Source organism: Thermobia domestica, chromosome 16, assembly GCF_964235325.1.
Source record: "Thermobia domestica chromosome 16, izTheDome1.hap1.1, whole genome shotgun sequence".
Lineage (NCBI taxonomy): Eukaryota > Metazoa > Arthropoda > Insecta > Zygentoma > Lepismatidae > Thermobia > Thermobia domestica.
Genome location: NC_137469.1, coordinates 121,967,037 through 121,986,861, shown reverse-complemented (window position 1 = coordinate 121,986,861; position 19,825 = coordinate 121,967,037). Strand labels below are relative to the sequence as shown.

The 19,825-nt window shown below is 34.6% G+C and overlaps 1 protein-coding gene across 4 annotated transcripts in view; it reads right to left on the bottom strand.

The window, feature by feature from the left end:
• The window catches only part of LOC145673384 (structural maintenance of chromosomes protein 6-like), a 228,280-nt gene that overhangs the window by 35,440 nt on the left and 173,015 nt on the right, over positions 1–19,825 (bottom strand). For all 4 annotated transcript variants that reach the window (XR_014128748.1, XM_081743034.1, XM_081743033.1 and 1 more), the window contains 3 exons: positions 13,992–14,157; positions 12,497–12,610; positions 2,431–2,628 (listed from right to left, as the gene is read on the bottom strand). Coding sequence is in view for 3 of the 4 variants with exons in the window: in XM_081743034.1 (XP_081599160.1) it covers positions 2,431–2,628; positions 12,497–12,610; positions 13,992–14,157 (478 nt within the window). In the remaining variant the exon portion in view is untranslated. The remainder of the gene's footprint in view (positions 1–2,430; positions 2,629–12,496; positions 12,611–13,991; positions 14,158–19,825) is intronic.

Sequence of the window (19,825 nt, the reverse complement as noted above, 5' to 3'; positions counted from 1 at the left end):
CAAATTTGGAAACTCAGACTATATACAGAAAAGGCAAACAAAACACTTCTTACACACCATTAAACACGCTTAAATTAATTGTAAACTGAGTAATGAATTAAAACGAAGACTTTGTAGTCAACTGGTAGATACATGAAATAAAAGTGAAATACACGAAAATATCTACGAAAAGGCAACATCAGCATGTGAAAGTTCTTTGGCCTATTAATTCGAAGAAATATGGGAAAGTCATACCTTCTATGTTTTGTTTTCTTTGTGTAAGAGATAATTTCCTTTTCTAATTGTATACTTATTAGTAAAAGTAATCATCTGTACCCACTGAAGCATCCAAACGTTAAAACGGTGTAGCAACACTACGTTTCAACGACTTCCTCTCATGTTCATCAGGTATGCTTTAAAAAAAAAAAAAAAAAAAAAAAAGTTGCTACTAGTACTAGATATAATCACTATTCTCCTCCACCTACAAGACTGTGAGCCGACCTCACTGTAACTTCTTTTCGGTTAAAATTATGGGATCAATCAATTATAGAGTTGGGACTAGTGTAAAAAAACAAATGTTTTTTTCTGTAATTTTTTCAATAAAAAGCATCGTTCTTTCATGTTTTTCCAAATGTCTGTTTTTTGCTGGCAATTATTATTTATTGATTTATGTTGCAAATAAGTGAAATAATCAGGAGAACTCGAGTCCAAGCCCTCGTAACTTAGAAATCCTTTGTTTCTTTGTACCTATACGAGCAAAATTATGTGATTATTGTACATTTGATTACATTTTTTCACTAGTTACTCGGGTTGTTATAGTAGTTACAGTCTCGACCAGTAATAATCTCGTTGTTGTAAACAATAACTTCATAACAAAAATTTTCTCTTCTTTTTGCATCTTAGTTCCAACGTTGCATCTTAGTGTTGCTGAGAAATACAGGGTGTTTCAAAATGAATATCAGGGTTTTAAGACTTTGTAGAATTTATTACATTTAATGTACAATTATAAACAATACATCGATTAAAAGAGAACTCAAACATTTTTTGCTACAAGTGTTCAATGTGGGCACCATTCATCACACAGCACACATCGAGTCAATAGGCGAGAAAGGCCCATAAATTTTCCGCCTGGATATGGCATAAAACACACTCAATTTACGGGAGTCTCGTTGCAATTGTATCACATCGTAAGGATTTGCTGACCCCCAGATGCAAACATTATGAGTGTTCACATTAGCACTTATGTGAAATGTCGATTTGTCACTGAAGACGAAACGATCCAGAAAATCTTCATTTGCAAAATTGCACGTAAACCGTAGTCTGCAAGCTTTAGACCTTGTAGTAACTGCAAACGATAAGGATGTAGTTGCAAACGTCTCCTTAAAATTCTTCACACAGACGGTTGCAATGTAACTACAGATTCAGTCTTTGCAAAATTAAAACACAAAAGGCTTTCTGCCCTCAAGTCGCCATCTTTGCTACTAGCTCTTTCTAACGGCAGAGGAAACAGTGCATGTGCATGCGTGCGTGCAAAACTATTTGAGTTGCTTTTTCATTTGATATTATTTATAATTGTAAGTTAATTGTAATATATACTACAAAGTTTCAAAACCACAATATTTATTTTGAAACATCCTGCATTGCTTCAAATTATGCCATCCTATATTCATATCTTGTACGTACATATCATTACGACCGGCCCTAGGCAATTTGATACCCCTTGCAATGGCATCATTTGCCGCCTCCCCCTTTCTCCAGAAAGAACAAATCTTAAAAGCCACGGTTGAAAAATCCCTAAAAATGAATGCGGTGTCTGCATTCGAAACGTAGGATGTTAATACTTTCACCTAGGTTAGGCTTTTTTTTTCTTTCTTTTTTTTACGTGGTTGCTCAACCGCCGAACTACAATGAATCAAATGGTTGCTTTTATCCACAACGGTGTGCATCTCCAATCAGCGCTGTCTGAAAATCAGCCCAAATATAGTTAGAATTCGTAGCAGTTGAGTGGATTCTATTTATATTGTATCATATGGGACCTTTTATGCACAGTGGTTCGGATTGCGCTGAAGTCTCATTTGATTAAATGTCGTTAGAAAACGCAGCGGTTGAGTAACCGCGGGAGGGATAAAAGGGGCTACTGAGGACACTAGTCGAAATTATCACCTGCAAATATAACTATGAGCTCTACAAAGTTCATTGACATTTATTTTGAATGCATCCTCTAATATAAACGCAATGGCGCTTATTACTGCTCTTTACTTTCCTCTACGTAATGTCAGACGGACCTTCAACTATACTCCCTTCATGCATATCTCTGCATATGAACTTCTAGCAATTAGATACAATATTAAGATATATACTTCCCCACCAATTTTATCTAATGCATCTTGTCATACATTTTATCCAAATTATAGTCAGAGCACCGATCAGTTTATTAATTTCCTTACTTACCATGAAGACATCGAATTCATCCAGCATATAAAACGGGAACTCCATTACTTCCCATAATGCCATCATAAAGGCCATAGTTGAGTACGAACGTTCTCCTCCAGACAGGGACTTTGTGTCGGAATTTTGACGTTTGCTTCCGCTAACCGAGGCGACCTTTATAACCAATGTTTGCTCTTTGTGGTTCAACACTATATCACCCTGCAATGATATATTCTTGCATAAATTTACACTGAACATACAATGGTCACTTAGAAACATTTAACACTCAACACAAACGAAGGATAACTTTCTGAGATGAGGAGCGGCAGACATTCAGTCGACAGAAGTGACTGTGAAATATCTTACCAGAGGCAAGATTGGAATCCAAAGTCAAGTAGTAAGTGGAAAGTGGTCAGAGTTTACTGGAAGAAGATAAAATTAACGGAAAGGGTTTTTCAGCAAGAGAACAGGGACGGAAAGGATTAATGAAGAGAAACTTATACTGAAAATAAACAAATAAATAAATAAATACAACAATTGTTAGGAAAGTGTTAAGCCTAACTAAGAAATGTTATAACTATACACGTAAAACTTTTAGGACATACTTGCAAAATCTTCATTGGATTTCACATTGAAGTTGGTGTTAGCTTTCCTGTGTTTTTGCAGATAAAAGAACAGTGAAGAAAATAAAATCTTTCAGTTTTGTGTCCCACGATTATGCCATGCAGACTAAAGGGGACGATGTTGATAAGAATGAAGAAATAGTGAGATGAAGAAAGTGGGAGAACCCGGAAAAAACTCACGGTGTCTGTCCACCACAAAGCCCACTTGGCGCGAGTTGAAATTAACCAGACTCTCCCCCATGCACTAAAGGTGAACGCTCTACCACTGAGCTACCGGGCAGAACAGTGAACAATGTGACTTGTGACCAAAAGTAGAAACTGAATGTAAAAGCTGCAAGTGAGTATCTCCATAAATAGACGTTAACGCCGCAAGATACCTATTTGCACATAGTTACTATATTAGGCGATAGCGGTCTTTCTTATACCACCTTGAAGAAATGCGTAGTTGAATTTAGAAAAGGCAAAACCAATACTAAAGTTGGCCCCTAACATGGAATGCTCATTAAAGCAGTAACCCAGGAAACACCGATAAAATCAATGAAAGAATCACAAATAACTGTCGCTTGACCATCAAACAGACTACTGAGGCAGTGGGCTTATCAACTGAAAGTGTTGATAATTAAGGGGCTTAGAAGAATAAGGGCTCATCTCAATTCATGTGTGGTCTTTAATTCTATACAGAGTCGGTATCTTAAAATCATTCTGTTAACATGTAAAAGCTTGTAGTTCTATCTTCGCTCAATAGACAGCACCAGAGACTTTATGAAGAAGATAAGAGGCTCGTCTTACATACTTTATTTATTTTATTTTATTTATTTTGTCATTTTATTTATTGAGTTTAACGATCCATGATTATGCACCGAGGCTGCGAAAGATGATAGTGATGAGATAGATGACGATGGTAAAATGACAAAAGTTGGAGGAAACCGGAGAAGCCCGAGAAAAGCTACGCCCACCGCAAAGCCCACTTGGCGGAAGCTGAGATCGAACCAAGAACCCCATGCGCCTGAGGTGAGCGCTCTATCACTGAGTCACCGCGGCCTTATACCGTACTTGAATTATTATAGACATACTAAAACTATTTTTCTCCGAACTTAGTCTAGATGCGATGGGTCCTTATTTGTCTACTCAGCCCTTTATGCGTCACTTAGTATCTGAGAATGAGGAAAGTTTCAGCGAGATAGGTACCCAAACTTTGAACCCTTGACCAAAAGATAACTACAAGCAATTTCAAATGATAATTTTCAGCTTTTCTGAACAAATCCAAATTTCTTCGTCTCAATTTATAACAGAGGACGAGTCATGATTCCACAATTGCCAACCTGAGTCAAAACCATGTTCCAAGCAGTGGAAATACCCTTCATCCTCACTTCCAAAGAAGGTTAAATTAGTGCCCTCTGTAGGAAAGGTGATGGCTACTCTTTTATGGGATTCAGAGGGAGTAATGATGGTAGATCCTGTTCCAAAGAAGACAACAGTAACTGGAGTTAAGTATGCACATCTCCTACGAAACCTGCGTGATCATATTCAGCAAAAGTATCGTGTGAAACTAACAAAAAGCATCCTTTTCCATCAGACAACACTTCCAACCACAAGTCATGGTCACCATGGCCCTTCCACACTTTGGCTTCTTTCATCTATTTTTAAACCTCCGCCCCAAAAAGTTAGATGATGTCCGTTTTGATATTGCAGATACGATACGTTATACGTGCCGTAGATGATTTCCTGGACTGTTTTGATAAAGCCCTTTTTTCCCAGCGGATATGTGCACTTGAACTTCGATGGACCAAGTGCTTTCAATTGTGAAAGAACTATGTTGAGAAGTAATACTATACTTAAATTCTCCGCTGCATATTTGATAATTAGAGTTAGAATCTTTGTAACAATCCTCGTATATATATATATATATAAAAATTGTAAAATAAAGTACAAACTGATATATAAAATATCATATTGAATATAATCAACTTCCAGATATAAACTATGATGGCAATTTACATCGAGTTGAATACAACGAAAAGTAACAACACTAATAGTAAAATGTTGAGACTGAGGCGTGGTCTCGTAATGCAGGGATGCAAACTACTTTTGAGGTAAAAATTACTGACTTTAAATCTGAAAAATACTGAACATATACTGATCAAATACTGAAAATACTAACTCTATATATATATATATATATTTAATTGGCCACCCTACCCCCCACTGAACAGCTGTAAGTATATGTTAACTCAGTTATTAACAAATCTTGCAATATAATATGATAAAAAGTATATTAAATTCACGAGATGAAAAAATACCAAGATTGTCTTTGTAAAACTGTCAAAGCAAAACCAAGTATATAGAAAACTGAATTGCAATAAACTCATTAAAAATAATTACAGCTGATCAGGCCAATTTCCCTTGCCTCCTTTTACTCATGCAAGAACCTTATTATGATGTTCCCTTCTTTTTGGGTTTTTCTTGAAAAAGGTAGTAATTAACGAAGATTTTCGTTGTTCTACACTTTTCTGAATTTTATCAGCCTTTTGTTTCTTTTCATCAGCTTCTTTATTCACATTTGTGGCACTGTCAAGCATTACTTGTGCTACATCAGCTCCAACAAGATCTTTGTTCTTAACGGCCTCTCTCAACCGTTAACTTGCTTCTTTTCAGTAACCTGTCAGATGTTTGTGTCTTTTCTTCTTCAGCATTTAGACGCTTTAAAGTACATTCTTTTTCTTCAATTGTTTTCCTCTCAAGTTTTTTTTTTTTTTTTTTTAAAATTCTTTAGCTGCCTGCTGTTTTTCCTTTGTTTCTCTTTCCTGTTGTTGTTGTTCCTTCAATTTCCTCTGCTGCTCACAGAACTCTCTATAATTCTTGTAAGCAGTATATGCCAGATCTAAAAGCTCTTTCCATATACTATATATAAACAAGAGTGCCTTCCCATCATATATCTCATGCAGAGCTCCCTTAATATGCAAATGAGCATTGAAAAGCCTCTCTGACATGTTAGCCCTATCAGAAGTCACAATGCGTAGGGAGCTTGAAAACTCTCTTTCAACTTCAGCTGAGCCATATAAAAATGAGGGGGGCCTGCTTTCACAATTTTTAACACCGTTGGAAATTTATGTTTTCGTAAAATGTTTCTTTTGGAAAAATTGGTTCCAATAAACTTTTTTTTTTTTTTTTTTTTTTTACTAGTTGTGATCTCATCGTCTTCTAACCTTAATAGCATCCACTCGTACACAAGTATCTTCTTTGTAAGGAACAGGCAAAGCTTCAGCTATTTTGACAATTTTCTCACAATTTTCTTCCAGCTGTCCTCCTGCTTTCTTGAGGATTCAAACACTCCAGATGTTTTAACAGAGGCTTAGAAACCACAGATGACTTATTGAAAATAAGCTTACAACTAGCAACATAGTATTTTCTTGCTTGAAATTTTTGCTTAACTTTCCAAAGAGCCTAAAATTCTGACTTGATTGACTTATTTTAAAAATATTGACTTTTACTGACCAATTCACTTTCCTGCGTAATGCAGCTTTCTTAGAGGAGAGTGTGTAGTGAAAAACGGCCTATACTATGAAGGTCAATTTTGCATAATGGAATATCCACCTGCTAACTGCACCGGACTGAAGTCCCGCTTATGTTTCAAAGTCCACATTAATATTTTATTTTATGGTTTTCGATTAACGTCCCATGGTTATGCATAGTGTTGTAAAATTTCCGGAAATTTTGAACCCGTTGGTAAAAAACCGTTTTTTTACGGTTTCTTTCCGGAAAAATTGGGAAAATAACAAAAATATTTGTATTAGGTAATTTTACTAATGGTAATGAAACCGTTTTTTCTCGAACGTGTGAAAAATGTAAATTGAGAAATTTCAATGTTTCGAAAATTTCAAAAAGAAGCATTCGAAAATAAAACTGTTGTAATTATACTTGAAAATTAATAGTCTGCACTCATTTCCTTTATATGCTTTTTAGTTGTTTATTCGTGGTTGTGCATTAATTACAGGACTTGAACAGCTGCATACACATCTACCATCATGAAGCGTTTCTGTTGCAACAAATAGAGCTCTTGAATGAAACTGAGTTCTTAATGTGCTCTTTGATCTGGTGAAATTTTATTAATTTTAACCAAATTACTTCTTAAAAGAGAGAGCAGTAACAAATTTCACTAATACTCATGCACTAAAACATATAATTACTATTATGGTCTATTGAATATTCTAATATAGACTTTTATATAAACTTTATATACAAAATTTTGTATGTAAACAAATACCTGTTTTCTAGTGCGATAAATTATATATATATATACCAGTATATAAAAATGAAAGTGACTATATTTGTAACTTAACAACTCTTGGAACACCAGACCGATCTAGATAAAATTTTCAACATAGATGTGGTTTGGGCCTGGGATGTGTTTTATCATTTCACTTTAAAGATACGACTTGGGGGGAGGAAGGGGAGATATATCGAAAATGACGAATTAGTGTCGAATCCATAGTTTTCGGGGTCGCTGAGATGAACAGCAACACTTTCGTTGGCGTTTAAATCAAAATTCATCCCTTCAAATCAGGAGAAGGGGAGATATACAAAAATGATAGAAAATGATCGATATTAGTACCAAATCCATAGTTTTCGGGACCGCTGAAATGAACAGTGATACTTTCGATCAGTTTAAATCCTAATTCCGACCCCAGACTTAGGGAGAAAGACATATGTAAAATGATTCAAAATGGCCAATATTAGTGTCGAATCCATAGTTTTCGGGGACGCTGAGACGAACAGTGACATTTCCGATGCCGTTTAAATCCAAACCCATCCCCGCAATTTGGGGCGGTGCAGAGAGGATATATATATATATATAAGAATGATCGAAAATGTCCGACATTTGTGTCGAATCCATAGTTTTTGGGTCGCTGAGATGGACAGTGGCACTTCCAATGCCGTATAAATCCAAATTCAGCGCCATAAATTCAGGGAAGGTGAAGCGGGTGATATATAAAAATAATTGAAAATGGCCAATATTAATGTCGAACCCATAGTTTTTGGGGTCGCTGAAATGAGCAGTAACACTTCGGATGCCGTTTAGATACAAATTCATCCCCGCAACTTGGGAGAGAGGAGATCTATAAAAAATGATAGAAAATGACCGATATTAGTGTTGAATCCATAGTTTTTGGGGTCGCTGAGATGAACAGTAACACTTCCGGTGTTATGTAAATCCAAATTTAGCCCCATTAGTACTCCTAAACAGGGAGGGTGACATTAAAAGTAATTGAAAATGACCGATACTACTGTCGAATTCATAGTCTTTGAGGTCCCTGAGTTCATTGGTGACAGTTTTAGTGTCCCTTATGTCCAAAATGAAACGTATTCACCCGGTGCGAATACGGTTACTCTGCTTGTCTTTAATAATAACGAACGGAAGTTTCACATGTTAAATTCTTTAATATATTTCTGGCTGCTCAAATTTACGCACTTGTGCTGTGTATGTATGTAGGCTATGTGTAAGTACGATCACCTCTCATTTTGTTGTTCGAAAAATATACAACTAATAAAGAGGGATTTTTATCAGAAATCAGATAACTGAAAAAGTAAAATTAAAACCTATTGCTTTAAGTATTTTTTCTGCTAGTGAAATACATTGTACATATGCTGCAGACACTACGTTACAGCAAATCAGATTAGCATAAGGCGAAGAAATAGTTTTTAAATTATATTTTCCGGTTTTTGTCAATATTTCCGAACAAAGATTTTTTAATGGGTTCGAAATTTCCGGAAATTTTACACAGCGCAAGGAAGATACATATCTCCGTAACATATATATTTAATTTTAACATGTTAACTAAATGACCCCGTTGTGACCCCGTTGTTTTAACACTTCCCGCCATCAAGCAGGAACGTCATAAGATTGATTAAGATAATTTAAATTCGTCTATTTTAATGAATCTAACTAGGATTATATTTCCGAATCTTTTGTAGCCATAACTCCATTCTGTCATGGTGCTAACTTTAAAGGAGTGGTGCACATATATTTGTTGCCACAAATTTTCCTTATTCTAATACAAGAAACATAAATACTCAATGATCCTAACTAGTAAATATAAAATAGTTTTCGTTTTAAAAGCACAACGTAGTAAAATATTCGAAAATTTCAATTTTTCCTAAATTTTCCGTTTTTTTTTTGTTTTTTTTGCAAGCTCGGGGAAAAACGGTAAAAAAGGTTTTTTTACCCAAAATTTTCGTTTATTTTCCAGGCCTTCACAACACTAGTCATGCACCGAGGTTAAGGAACACACTGATTTATGAGAATGAACGAATTGGAGACGAAAGTGGGAAGAAAGAAGAGAACTTCGAGAAAATTGTTGCTCACGGTGTTTGTCTATCACAAAGCCTATTTGGCGCGTCCATGTTAATAGTAGGACCCATCCTTCCTAAAGTCAGTGTTACGTAAGGACGCACACCACAAAAACTTAAGTAGTACGAATATGAAATGAAAGTCAGCGAGATCCTAAATTTAAAGGTATCGTCGCGGTATTCGGCTGATAGGACAGTTAAACTGAAGGATTATCATCCACCGAATTCGACCCAGGAACCTCCTCTTTGAAGCGCAACTATAACCATTAGCCTGTCCCGTATCTTTTGGGAAGCGTGGAAAAACATGGGGAAAGGATTTTGAGGCTACTTACATAGAAAGTGTAGTTGAATGCACTATAATGAAGGGTTGTTTAATTGGAAAAGAAGATGAGAAATTCAAGCATTGTACAAGCGTGAGTGACTGTGTACGAGTATCTACAAAGTAGTCAAAAAAAAAAAAAAAAAAAAAAAAAAAAAAAAAAAAAAATCGCCCACAGAAGACGGAAGACAAATGCGTTATAGTCTAGGCATCAACTTGACAAAAGTGCTCTCCTTTTCGAGTTTAAGGGCAAATCATAACAATTTGGCATCCGATATTTTTTGAATATATACCAATCACTGATCACAAAAATGTCGGATGCCAGTCGAATTCGGAAAAATGTTTCCTATAAACGTTTTTTGTCATTTTATGCTCTTTCAAAAATGTATACTTATATTAGTGTATGACTAATAGTGCCTGAGTTATAAGCGACTTTATTCTGTCATGTGCGAAACTTATCACGGCGTAGCCCAAGAGTTACCTTTCCACAAACGGTAGATATTAGCAGCTGACGATGATTAATATTTATATATAATCTTGTCTCCCTTTAAGTGTATAATCCTGATTATGTCTGTCTATAATCTAATTACAAATATCCATTTTTAATATCAATTGAGGGGCTTTTTGGAAAATAACACTTGTCAAAACACAAAATTTCTCTGAAGAATGAAAGAGAGAGCTTTCTCTAGTACACACTATGAGAAACTCTGCAAATCTGTTTCCTTATACGTGTCTCTGATACCTTCTAAAACATGCACAAACATGCAGCTTTCTATTCATTTTTCCGAATATATATATATATAGTTTCGACAAGGGCTGTTTTTGTTACAAGTCCTTCGATTTATATACGACAATGGTACTAAGCGAAATAGAGCAGGAACCAGATTTCAAAATTGCCTTCAAGAGAGAATCATGAACAATTTGCCATCCACGTTATTTACATACTACCACCTTCCCCTCATAATACTTACTGTAACGGTAAGAAAAAAAAAAAAAAAAAAACTAAAAATAAGATATACCTAACACATTTTATAAATGATCAGTTTTTAAACTGTTAAATCTTATTTACAGAAGAAGCACTTGTCTATTAATGTGTTCAGTTTGCTATAATACAATAAATCTATAATAAGAAACATAATAGAAGGGAACCATATGCTTAAGAAATCTCAACACAAGAGAACTAATTATTTGATTTCTAGAATTAGTTCTCGATAATGTTATGTCATTCTTATATCCTAAAAAGATAAAGAAATTTGTGAGTCTTTAATGGACCATTCAGTCTTCATCACTGTTCATGAACTGATATTGAATTTTTATACTCGCTCGAACAACTACACATTGGAGTACACAAGAAATCGCGATTCTTACATTTGCATTTCAAACTTACACTCTCAAGTTTCTGACAGCCCAAAATTGTCCAAAATTGTTGTCGCACTACACTCATGTCCAAAATTGTTGTCGCACGTCTATAAGTGTGTTGTTGTAGGAATATAATTTGATAACGAATTCGCCTGGTATTTCTTATAATGTTAGTATAATCGGTAGAGACATGTTATGTGGCAAATTTCATGTTAAAAGAGCAGTAAATAAGAATAATAAAACGAAAAAAAACTTTATTGTCTATTTAGCAACATTTTGTTTTAATCATCCTAATTTTCGTATTTATAATTCTTTTCCTATGAAATTTACCACAAATATACATTTCCCGATTATACACATTGTATCAGTATTAAAAGTACCCTGCAAAGTAATTATCAAATTATATTCTTAAAAGAAGACAGTTATAAATATGCGACAATTATTTTGGACATGAGTGTGCATATCTGTGGTATGAATAATTCTTGACCGCATAGTAACGAAACTATATATAGCACTATTCTTATTCTTCTGATAGTACCCAATTGCTTATGTGTTGCTACTGTAGTACACATAAGAACATTAAAAGAAAACCACAAGCTTTATACAGCAGTAAGTGACCTTATTATCCACAAATTCAATGCAATGCATATCAGGATTGTTCTCAGTAGTGCATTTTTGTGCTTGACTATATATATATATATATATATATATATATATATATATCAGTCGTCACGACGTTGCAGCAGAATGATACTTGCATTTGGCGTTCGCTCTGCGCTCCCGTGGTTCTTTGGTCTCTTGCGCATGTCTGCTAACGTAACGGTAATTCAGAGACTGTAAGGATTGGCCGAAGCAAAGAACAGGGGTTACTTTCAAGAATCTACGGGCCGTGAGAACAGTAAATGATAGATGTCCCCCGCTAAGTCTTACAAGACAGAACAAAGAGTTTATAGCACCGTAGAAAGAAATTTATAATCTTTCTTTTCTTAAGGTTCACTTTTCAACTTTGTCCGTAAGAAAAAATATGGTGAATAAAGTTTATTACGTACAGACTATATATAGCTTTAATTAACGTCTTCCTTAGTAAAGAAAACTTAAGTCATATGTTTTGATTTCCTTTACATGCAGGTAAATTTCTCCACCTAAATAACTTATATTTATTTTATTTTAGTTTTAGTTTTTATTCTCTTTATTTCGGAAATACAACCATTAAGTGCAATTCTCTTTCACTAAAATATTTACCAGTATAGAGGGACATAGAACAAAACTATCACTGTTAACTTCCGTATGCTACATGCTTATTTGGAATTCACCTTGCAAGTCAGATATTTAAACCCCATCATTTAAACTTTTTATTTTTCGAAGGTACGTCTTTTAACACTATCCTAGTATCAAGTACGCTATATTACTGCAAGTTTTGTGTCTTTTTTTCACTTACCTTTAACTGTCGTTGAGACAAAAGCATTCGAAATATAATTTGCACTCTCACAGACAATAGTCGCTGGAGATTAAAATATATTTTTTTTCTATTTTCTAGGAGAAGCTCCAGTTTCTGTGGAAACAAGCATAGATTAAAATTGCAAGAACTAAAGCACCTATAAGCAAATTATATTATTATAAAAATAATATACGAGATACAAATGATCTATTACGAAAATTGCTTCGAAATACACAGTGTGGCCCAAAAGTAGGTATACAGAACCGTACTGATCAGCTTGTATTTTATATCATTTTTTATTTTTATCCATCAGGTAGACTTAATTTCTTTATTATTTGTTCTTAATGTGTTTTTACTTATATCTTAAGCTCGGAAAACCCGAAGTAAATAAACCCATAAATTAAAATATAATACTTGATGATGCAGGGGTATATATCTACTTTGGGCCACCCTGTATATAACTAATTATAATCCAAGCCGCGCATATTTTCTAAGTGAAACATGTATGTTACTAGATTTAAAACTCATCATTGACATATATTCTTTCATATTTTAGAGGTGTAAATAAATCTTTTTTTTTTTTTTTTTTTTACCTATATAGCACTTTGTAGCAAGTACAATCTGGAACTTCATAATAGGTACAACCTTCTCCATTTTCATCCACAACCACAACTGCAGCATAATTTTCCTCCAAAGATTATCTCAGAAAACTTATTTTCTACGAGTAAATACCAAGCTTTCACATTCATTTAATACGACGACAAAACCTTGCGTTTCTTGACTGTCAATTCCAATTTCTTTGAGAAATGTCGCGAAAACACGCGCTTTTATTTCTAAGTAATACCATACTACAACCTTTGTCCGTATAACTGAGAACCACGATGTACAAAGCAAAAATTTCAATTTACCAACTAATGATTTCTGTTTGCTTCAAAATTTTTTCTTTCTTTCTTTTTTTTTTATATAGCCAATACACCACTACTACAATGGTCTCACAGCTTCGATGTTAAAAAGGGATGATAAAAGGACGGATAGGTCATCAATTTTGAGTGGAAATAAATAAATAACATATAAGGTAATCGGAGAAATGTGAAATCATAGTTTCACGTAAGGATTAAAAAAAAAAAAAAAAAAAAAAAAAAAAAAAAAAAAAAAAAAAAAAAAAAAAAAACGGTACACACAACTTGTGTGCGAAGTTTCAATCTGATATCTTGAAAACTACAGTCGTGAAAAATTTTTGAAATCTTCCTCAAGGAAGAAGAAACAATTCACGCTCCTCCGCCCTCACTTGGAGCCGCCAAGTTGACCATGCGGTTTCAAAGCGCATCTGGGGTGTTCTTTGGTCCATCCTTGACTTGACTAATAGGAAAAACTTGGCTTAAATACCTGTTATAGAACCTAAATAAGCGGTCAGAAACGATACTACGACATGGTAACAAAAGTTACCAAAAATTCTAAAAGAGTTAATAGATAATTTATAAGCCGATATCCTTACCTGTATTCCTCCTTCAAGAGCTTTGATTTCTTTAACTATTTTTTCAAGTTTCTGTTTCTTTTGATGGAAAATTAAACCAACCCTTTCTCTCGGTCCCACATTATGTTCTACTTGCTCCAAATGCTTATGGATGTGATGTAATTCGCTCTTAATAGATTCAGGGTCCCTTAAATAATAATAATAATAATGATAATAATATTAATAACTAAAATAAAACGACGCATGCTACACACATCCTATAAAGTTTATATACTTTCTAGACAAAAAGATTAATGAAAATGTATCCATCAACTATCATGTAAGTTAAATTCTGAAAATTAAATTTTTTAACTTTCATTTTTTAAATGATAAATGAGTCTAATTTGATGTCATGTCTCGCAGGTATAATCGCAGCCGATATCAATTTATAACAGGCAACTCACGCCCATAGCTATTCTGGAAGTTTTTAAATCCTCCCCTTATTTTTTCACTGCAATTCATTTGAATCTAGACAAAATATAAAAAGCTATGAAATAAAAACACGCTTTTCTGATAGCGTTTCTTTACCTTCGTTTATCTGTCATCTCTGAACAATTTTGAAAATACTTGTAGTTAACAGACATAGTGATTCGTTTACGTCGTTATTTTAAAACACTTTTAAAAAAAAAAAAAAAAAAAAAAAAAAAAGAGAAAAAGAAAAGCAAAAAAGACTAATACTCACCGCAAAAGATATATAGCAGGATTTCTTCTACATGTACGAGGTAGCGCTTTCGGAAGAAGCTACTTCCATCTTCGGCCTGTTAAAGACTCAAAAAGGATTTAAAAACATGAAGGAAGCGTAAAAAATGGTTGAAAGGTATGTACAAAACAAATCATCTGGCAAATACTAAACACATGAGAATGGACACTCACTGTCACTGTACTGGAGTAAATGGCCGAAGAAGGAAGAAGTTTCATCCGAAAGCCCTACCTCTTACATGTAGAAGAAATTCTGCTATATATCTTTTGCGGTGAGTATTAGCCTTTTTTGCTTTTCTCATTGAATATCATCACCGCTCACAATATTGTGATATTTTCCCTGGCGTATTTCTAAAGTCTTCATTTATAGCATTCGCCTCCTTTAGCCTATAGAAGATTGACGTACATTAGTTTCATTTTTATACCTCGAGTGTCGTTTTCATCATATGCACGATCTACTTAAAACACGACACAAATAAAATATTTCGAATGACTCCACATTTAAGTTATTCAAACCAACTAGGGATCATGCATGATTACTATTGTAAAGGCCTGGGAAAAAATCCGGAAATTTTGGGTAAAAAAGTCTTTTCTACAGTTTTTCCCGAGCTTGGAAAAAAACGGAAAATTTGGGAAAAACTGAAATTTTCGAATATTTTACTATATTATACTTTAAAAATGAAAACTATTTTATATTTACTAGTTAAGATCATTGAGTACTCATGTTTCTTCTATTAGAATAGGGAAAATTTTTGGCAACAAATATATGTGCACCACTCCTTTAAAGTTAGCACCGTGACAGAATGAAGTTATGGCTACAAAAGATACTGAAATATAATCCTAGTTAGATTAATTAAAATAGACGCACTTAAATTATCTTAGCCAATCTTATGACGTTCCTGCTTGATGGCAGTGAAGTGTTAAAACAACGGGGTCACAATCATTTTAGTTAATATATTACAATTAAATATATATGTTATGGAGATATGTATCTTCCTTGTGCTGTGTAAAATTTCCGGAAATTTTGAATCCATTAAAAAATCTTTGTTCGGAAATATTGACAAAAACCGGAAAATATAATTTAAAAACTATTTCTTCGCCTTATGCTAATCTGATTTGCTGTAACGTAGTATCTGCAGCATATGTACAATGTATTTCACTAGCAGAAAAAAAAATACTTAAAGCAACAGGTTTTAATTTTACTTTTTCAGTTGTCTGATTTCTGGTAAAAATCCCTCTTTATTAGCTGTATATTTTTCGAACAACAAAATGAGAGATGATCTTATTTACACATAGTCTACATACATACACAGCACAAGTGCGTAAATTTGAGCAGCCAGAAATATATTAAAGAATTTAACATGTGAAACTTCCGTTCCTTACTATTAAAGACAAACAGAATAACCGTATTCGCACCAGGTGAATTCGTTTCATATTGGACATAAAGGGCACCAAAAATGTCACCAATGAACTTAGGGACGGCAAAAACTATGAATTCGACAGTAGTATCGGTCATTTCCAATTACTTTTAATGTCATCCTCCCCGTTTAGGAGTACTAATGGAGCTAAATTTGGATTTAAACGACATCGGAAGCGTTACTCTTCATCTCAGCGACCTCAAAAACTATGGAATATCGGTCATTTTCTATCATTTTTATATATCTCCCCTCTCCCAAGTTGCGGGGAGTAATTTGGGTTTGAACGGCATCGGAAGTGTTACTGCTCATTTCAGCGGTTCCGAAAACTATTGATTCGACACTAATATCGATCATTTTTGTATATCTACCTCTTCTCCCTCCCCCAAGTTGCGGCGATGAATTTGGATTTAGACGGCATCGGAAGTGCCACTATTCATCCCAAGACCCTAAAAACTTTGGATTCGACACTAATATCCGTCATTTTCAGTCATTTTTACATCTCTCTTCCTACCCAAGCTATGGGTCTGAATTTGGATTTAGACGGCATCGGAAGTGCCACTGTTCATCCCAATGACCCCGAAAACTACGGATTCGACACTAATATTGGTCATTTTCGAATATTTTATATATACAGGGTGTTTCAAAAGTCCCCTGACATAGAGTGACTATCTTATTATCAGATTTACAACAAAATGTAAGAGAAAAAAGCATATCCAAATATGATGTTTTCAATCTAAAATGAAGGAATTTTTAAAATCGGATGAGCCGTTTGGAGTGTACACTCTTTATGCGCCCGATGTTAAATGAAAATGCAACGTGGCCATTTATTTGGACCCACAACATAAGTGAATGAAGTTACTGTCTTTCACGCAAACATGTCGATGGCCAGCCCCCGTTTCAAACAGTAAATTCATTTACCTACGTTGTGGGTCCAGGTAAATGGCAACGTTGCATTTTCATTTAACACTGGGCGCGCAAAGAGTTTACATCCCCAACGGCTCGTCCGATTTTTAAAAAATCCTTCACTTTAGATTCAAAACATCATATTTGGAGATGGTTTTTCCTCTTACAGTTTGTTGTAACTCTGATAATAAGAGTTATCCTATGACAGGGGACTTTTGGAATACCATGTATATATCTCCTCCTCCCCGCCCCCAAGTTACGGCGCTGAGTTTGGAGTTAAACGACATCCGAAGTGTTACTCTTTATCTCAGCGAAACAAAAAATACGGATTCCACACTAATATCGGGCATTTTCGACCATATATATATATATATATATATATATATATATATATATATATATATATATATATATATATATATATATATATCTCCCCGCCTTCAAGTTGCGGGGATGAATTTGGATTTAAACGGCATCGGAAATGTCAGCGACCCCGAAATCTATGGATTCGACACTAATATAGGTCATTTATATATATGTATGTATGTATGTATGTGTGTGTGCCCCTTTCCTTCTTCCAAGTTGCATCTTCAAAGTGAAATGATAAATACCATCCCAGGTCCAAACCTCATCTATGCTGAAAATTTTATCGAGATCGATCTGGTGAAAATTTTATCGAGATCGATCTGGTGGTTCAAAAGTTGTTAAAATATAGTCACTTTCATTATTAATTTGTCGAACTAGAAAACAAGTATGTGTTTACATACAAAATTTTGCACATAAAGTTTGTACAACAGTTCTTAAATAACAGTAATTATATGTTTTAGTGCATGAGTATTAGTGAAATTTGCCTACTGCTCTCTCTCTCTTTTAAGAAGTAATTTGGTTAAAATTAATAAAATTCCACCAGATCAAAGAGCACATTAAGAACTCAGTTTCATTCAAGAAATCTATTTGTTGAAAGAGAAACGCTTCATGATAGATGTGTGTGCAACTATAAGTTCTGTAATTAATGTACAACCAAGAATAAACAGCTAAAAAACAAAGAAAATGAGTGCAGACTATTAATTTTCAAGAATAATTACAACAATTTTATTTTCGAATGCTTCTTTTTTTTAAATATTTGCAACATTGAAATTTCTCAACTTACATTTTTCACGCGTTCGAGAAAAAATGGTTCCATTACTAATAAAATTAACCTAATACAAAGATTTTTGTTTTTTTTCCCGAATTTTTCCAAATCTTCCGGAAAGAAACCGAAAAAAAACGGTTTTTTACCAACAGGTTCAAAATTTCCGGAAATTTTACAACACAAGGCATGATACACCACTAAAAATGGCAAATGATCTTTCAATCTCCTTGCAAGATTGAGAGACATATAGTGAAGAGTTTCTCTTCACAATATCTTCGGGCAGATCATTTGAGAGTGTAAATACTACATTTTAGATGTACGAGCGGAGATCCGAAAAAAACGGACTGAAAGCGCGCGGCCGTTCCTAGGCATAGTAGAGAGTTCTTCCGCTAGGTAGGTCTAGTAGAGACCTTCTCAAATCAATTGCCCAAGCGGCGTCTGCGTAGGAGATTGATGTTTGATTGTAGTGTTGTTTTTATCAACTGTTCTCGTTTGCCGTCTGCGAAATCGTTATGTGAGATTTAAAGGAACAAAAACTATATTTAAAAATTTGCTTCTTGCTTGCTACGGCAGCTTACCAAATGCTTTAACAGGCTTTTAAGATGGATGCTATGAGCCCACACAAGTTTTCCAGTGGTTTGAGCGGTTTAAACATGATGAGGTCAATGTTGAAGACCACGCTCGTTCTGAGCGCTCTTCGTCATCCCAAAACGACGAAAACATTGAAAAAAATCCTCCAAACAATCAAGAAGGATCGTTGTTTCACGATCGACGGAATTTCAGAACAGGCAGGGGTGAGCTGGAGCTCGTGCTAGCGGATTTTCACTGAGGATTTGCAAAAGAGACGCGTTGCCGCTAAGTTTGTTCCTCGCTTGCTCACACAGGATCTCGATATTTGGACTCTCATGAATAGGCTATCGTTCCCTGTGCTCCGTATTTGCCAAGCCTAGCCCCGTGAGACTTTTCTTCTATTCCCGAGATGAAAAAAATCTAAAAGAGAGGCATTTTGATGATGTGGAGGGCGTAAAAGGAGCTTAGCAGAGGACACGGACGATATCAAAGTTTAAGAGTTCCAAAGATGCTTCAAACAATGAGAAAGAAGACTGGAGAGCTGCACCACATCTAATGCAGATTACTTTGAAGGAGACTGAAAGTATTTTGTAGAAAACTTAATAAATTATTTTTTACAACAAAGGCTTCAAATATATCCATACAAACAAAGGGAAACAATATACTGTCCAATAGCAATAAATAAATATATAAATAAAACTATTTAAAAATGAAGATCTCAAAATTTGAATGTTCATAGTAACCAAAAAAGTTCTTGCCGTTCAAGAGCAGTGATAACCAAAGAGTAATACAGTGTGTTCGGGCTGCGTTCGAAAATAGACCTCACGTAAACTTTTGACACGAGATTATAGAAAAAAGTAAATCTCTATATTGTAATTGATATTACTTGTCCTTTCTGACAGCTCGCTGCGCGCACGTGGTGCTCAATGCTGTGTTGCTAGCTTTTGTGTCGAGTATTGAAACACGAAATTATTCACTGCAAGTAAATCTCAGTTTTATAAAATTAAATGACACAAAAGAGAACTAAATCCTCTCAATAACCAGCAAGTTGACATTCCACTGTGCATTTCTTTACATTCAAATTGGCAATGTGC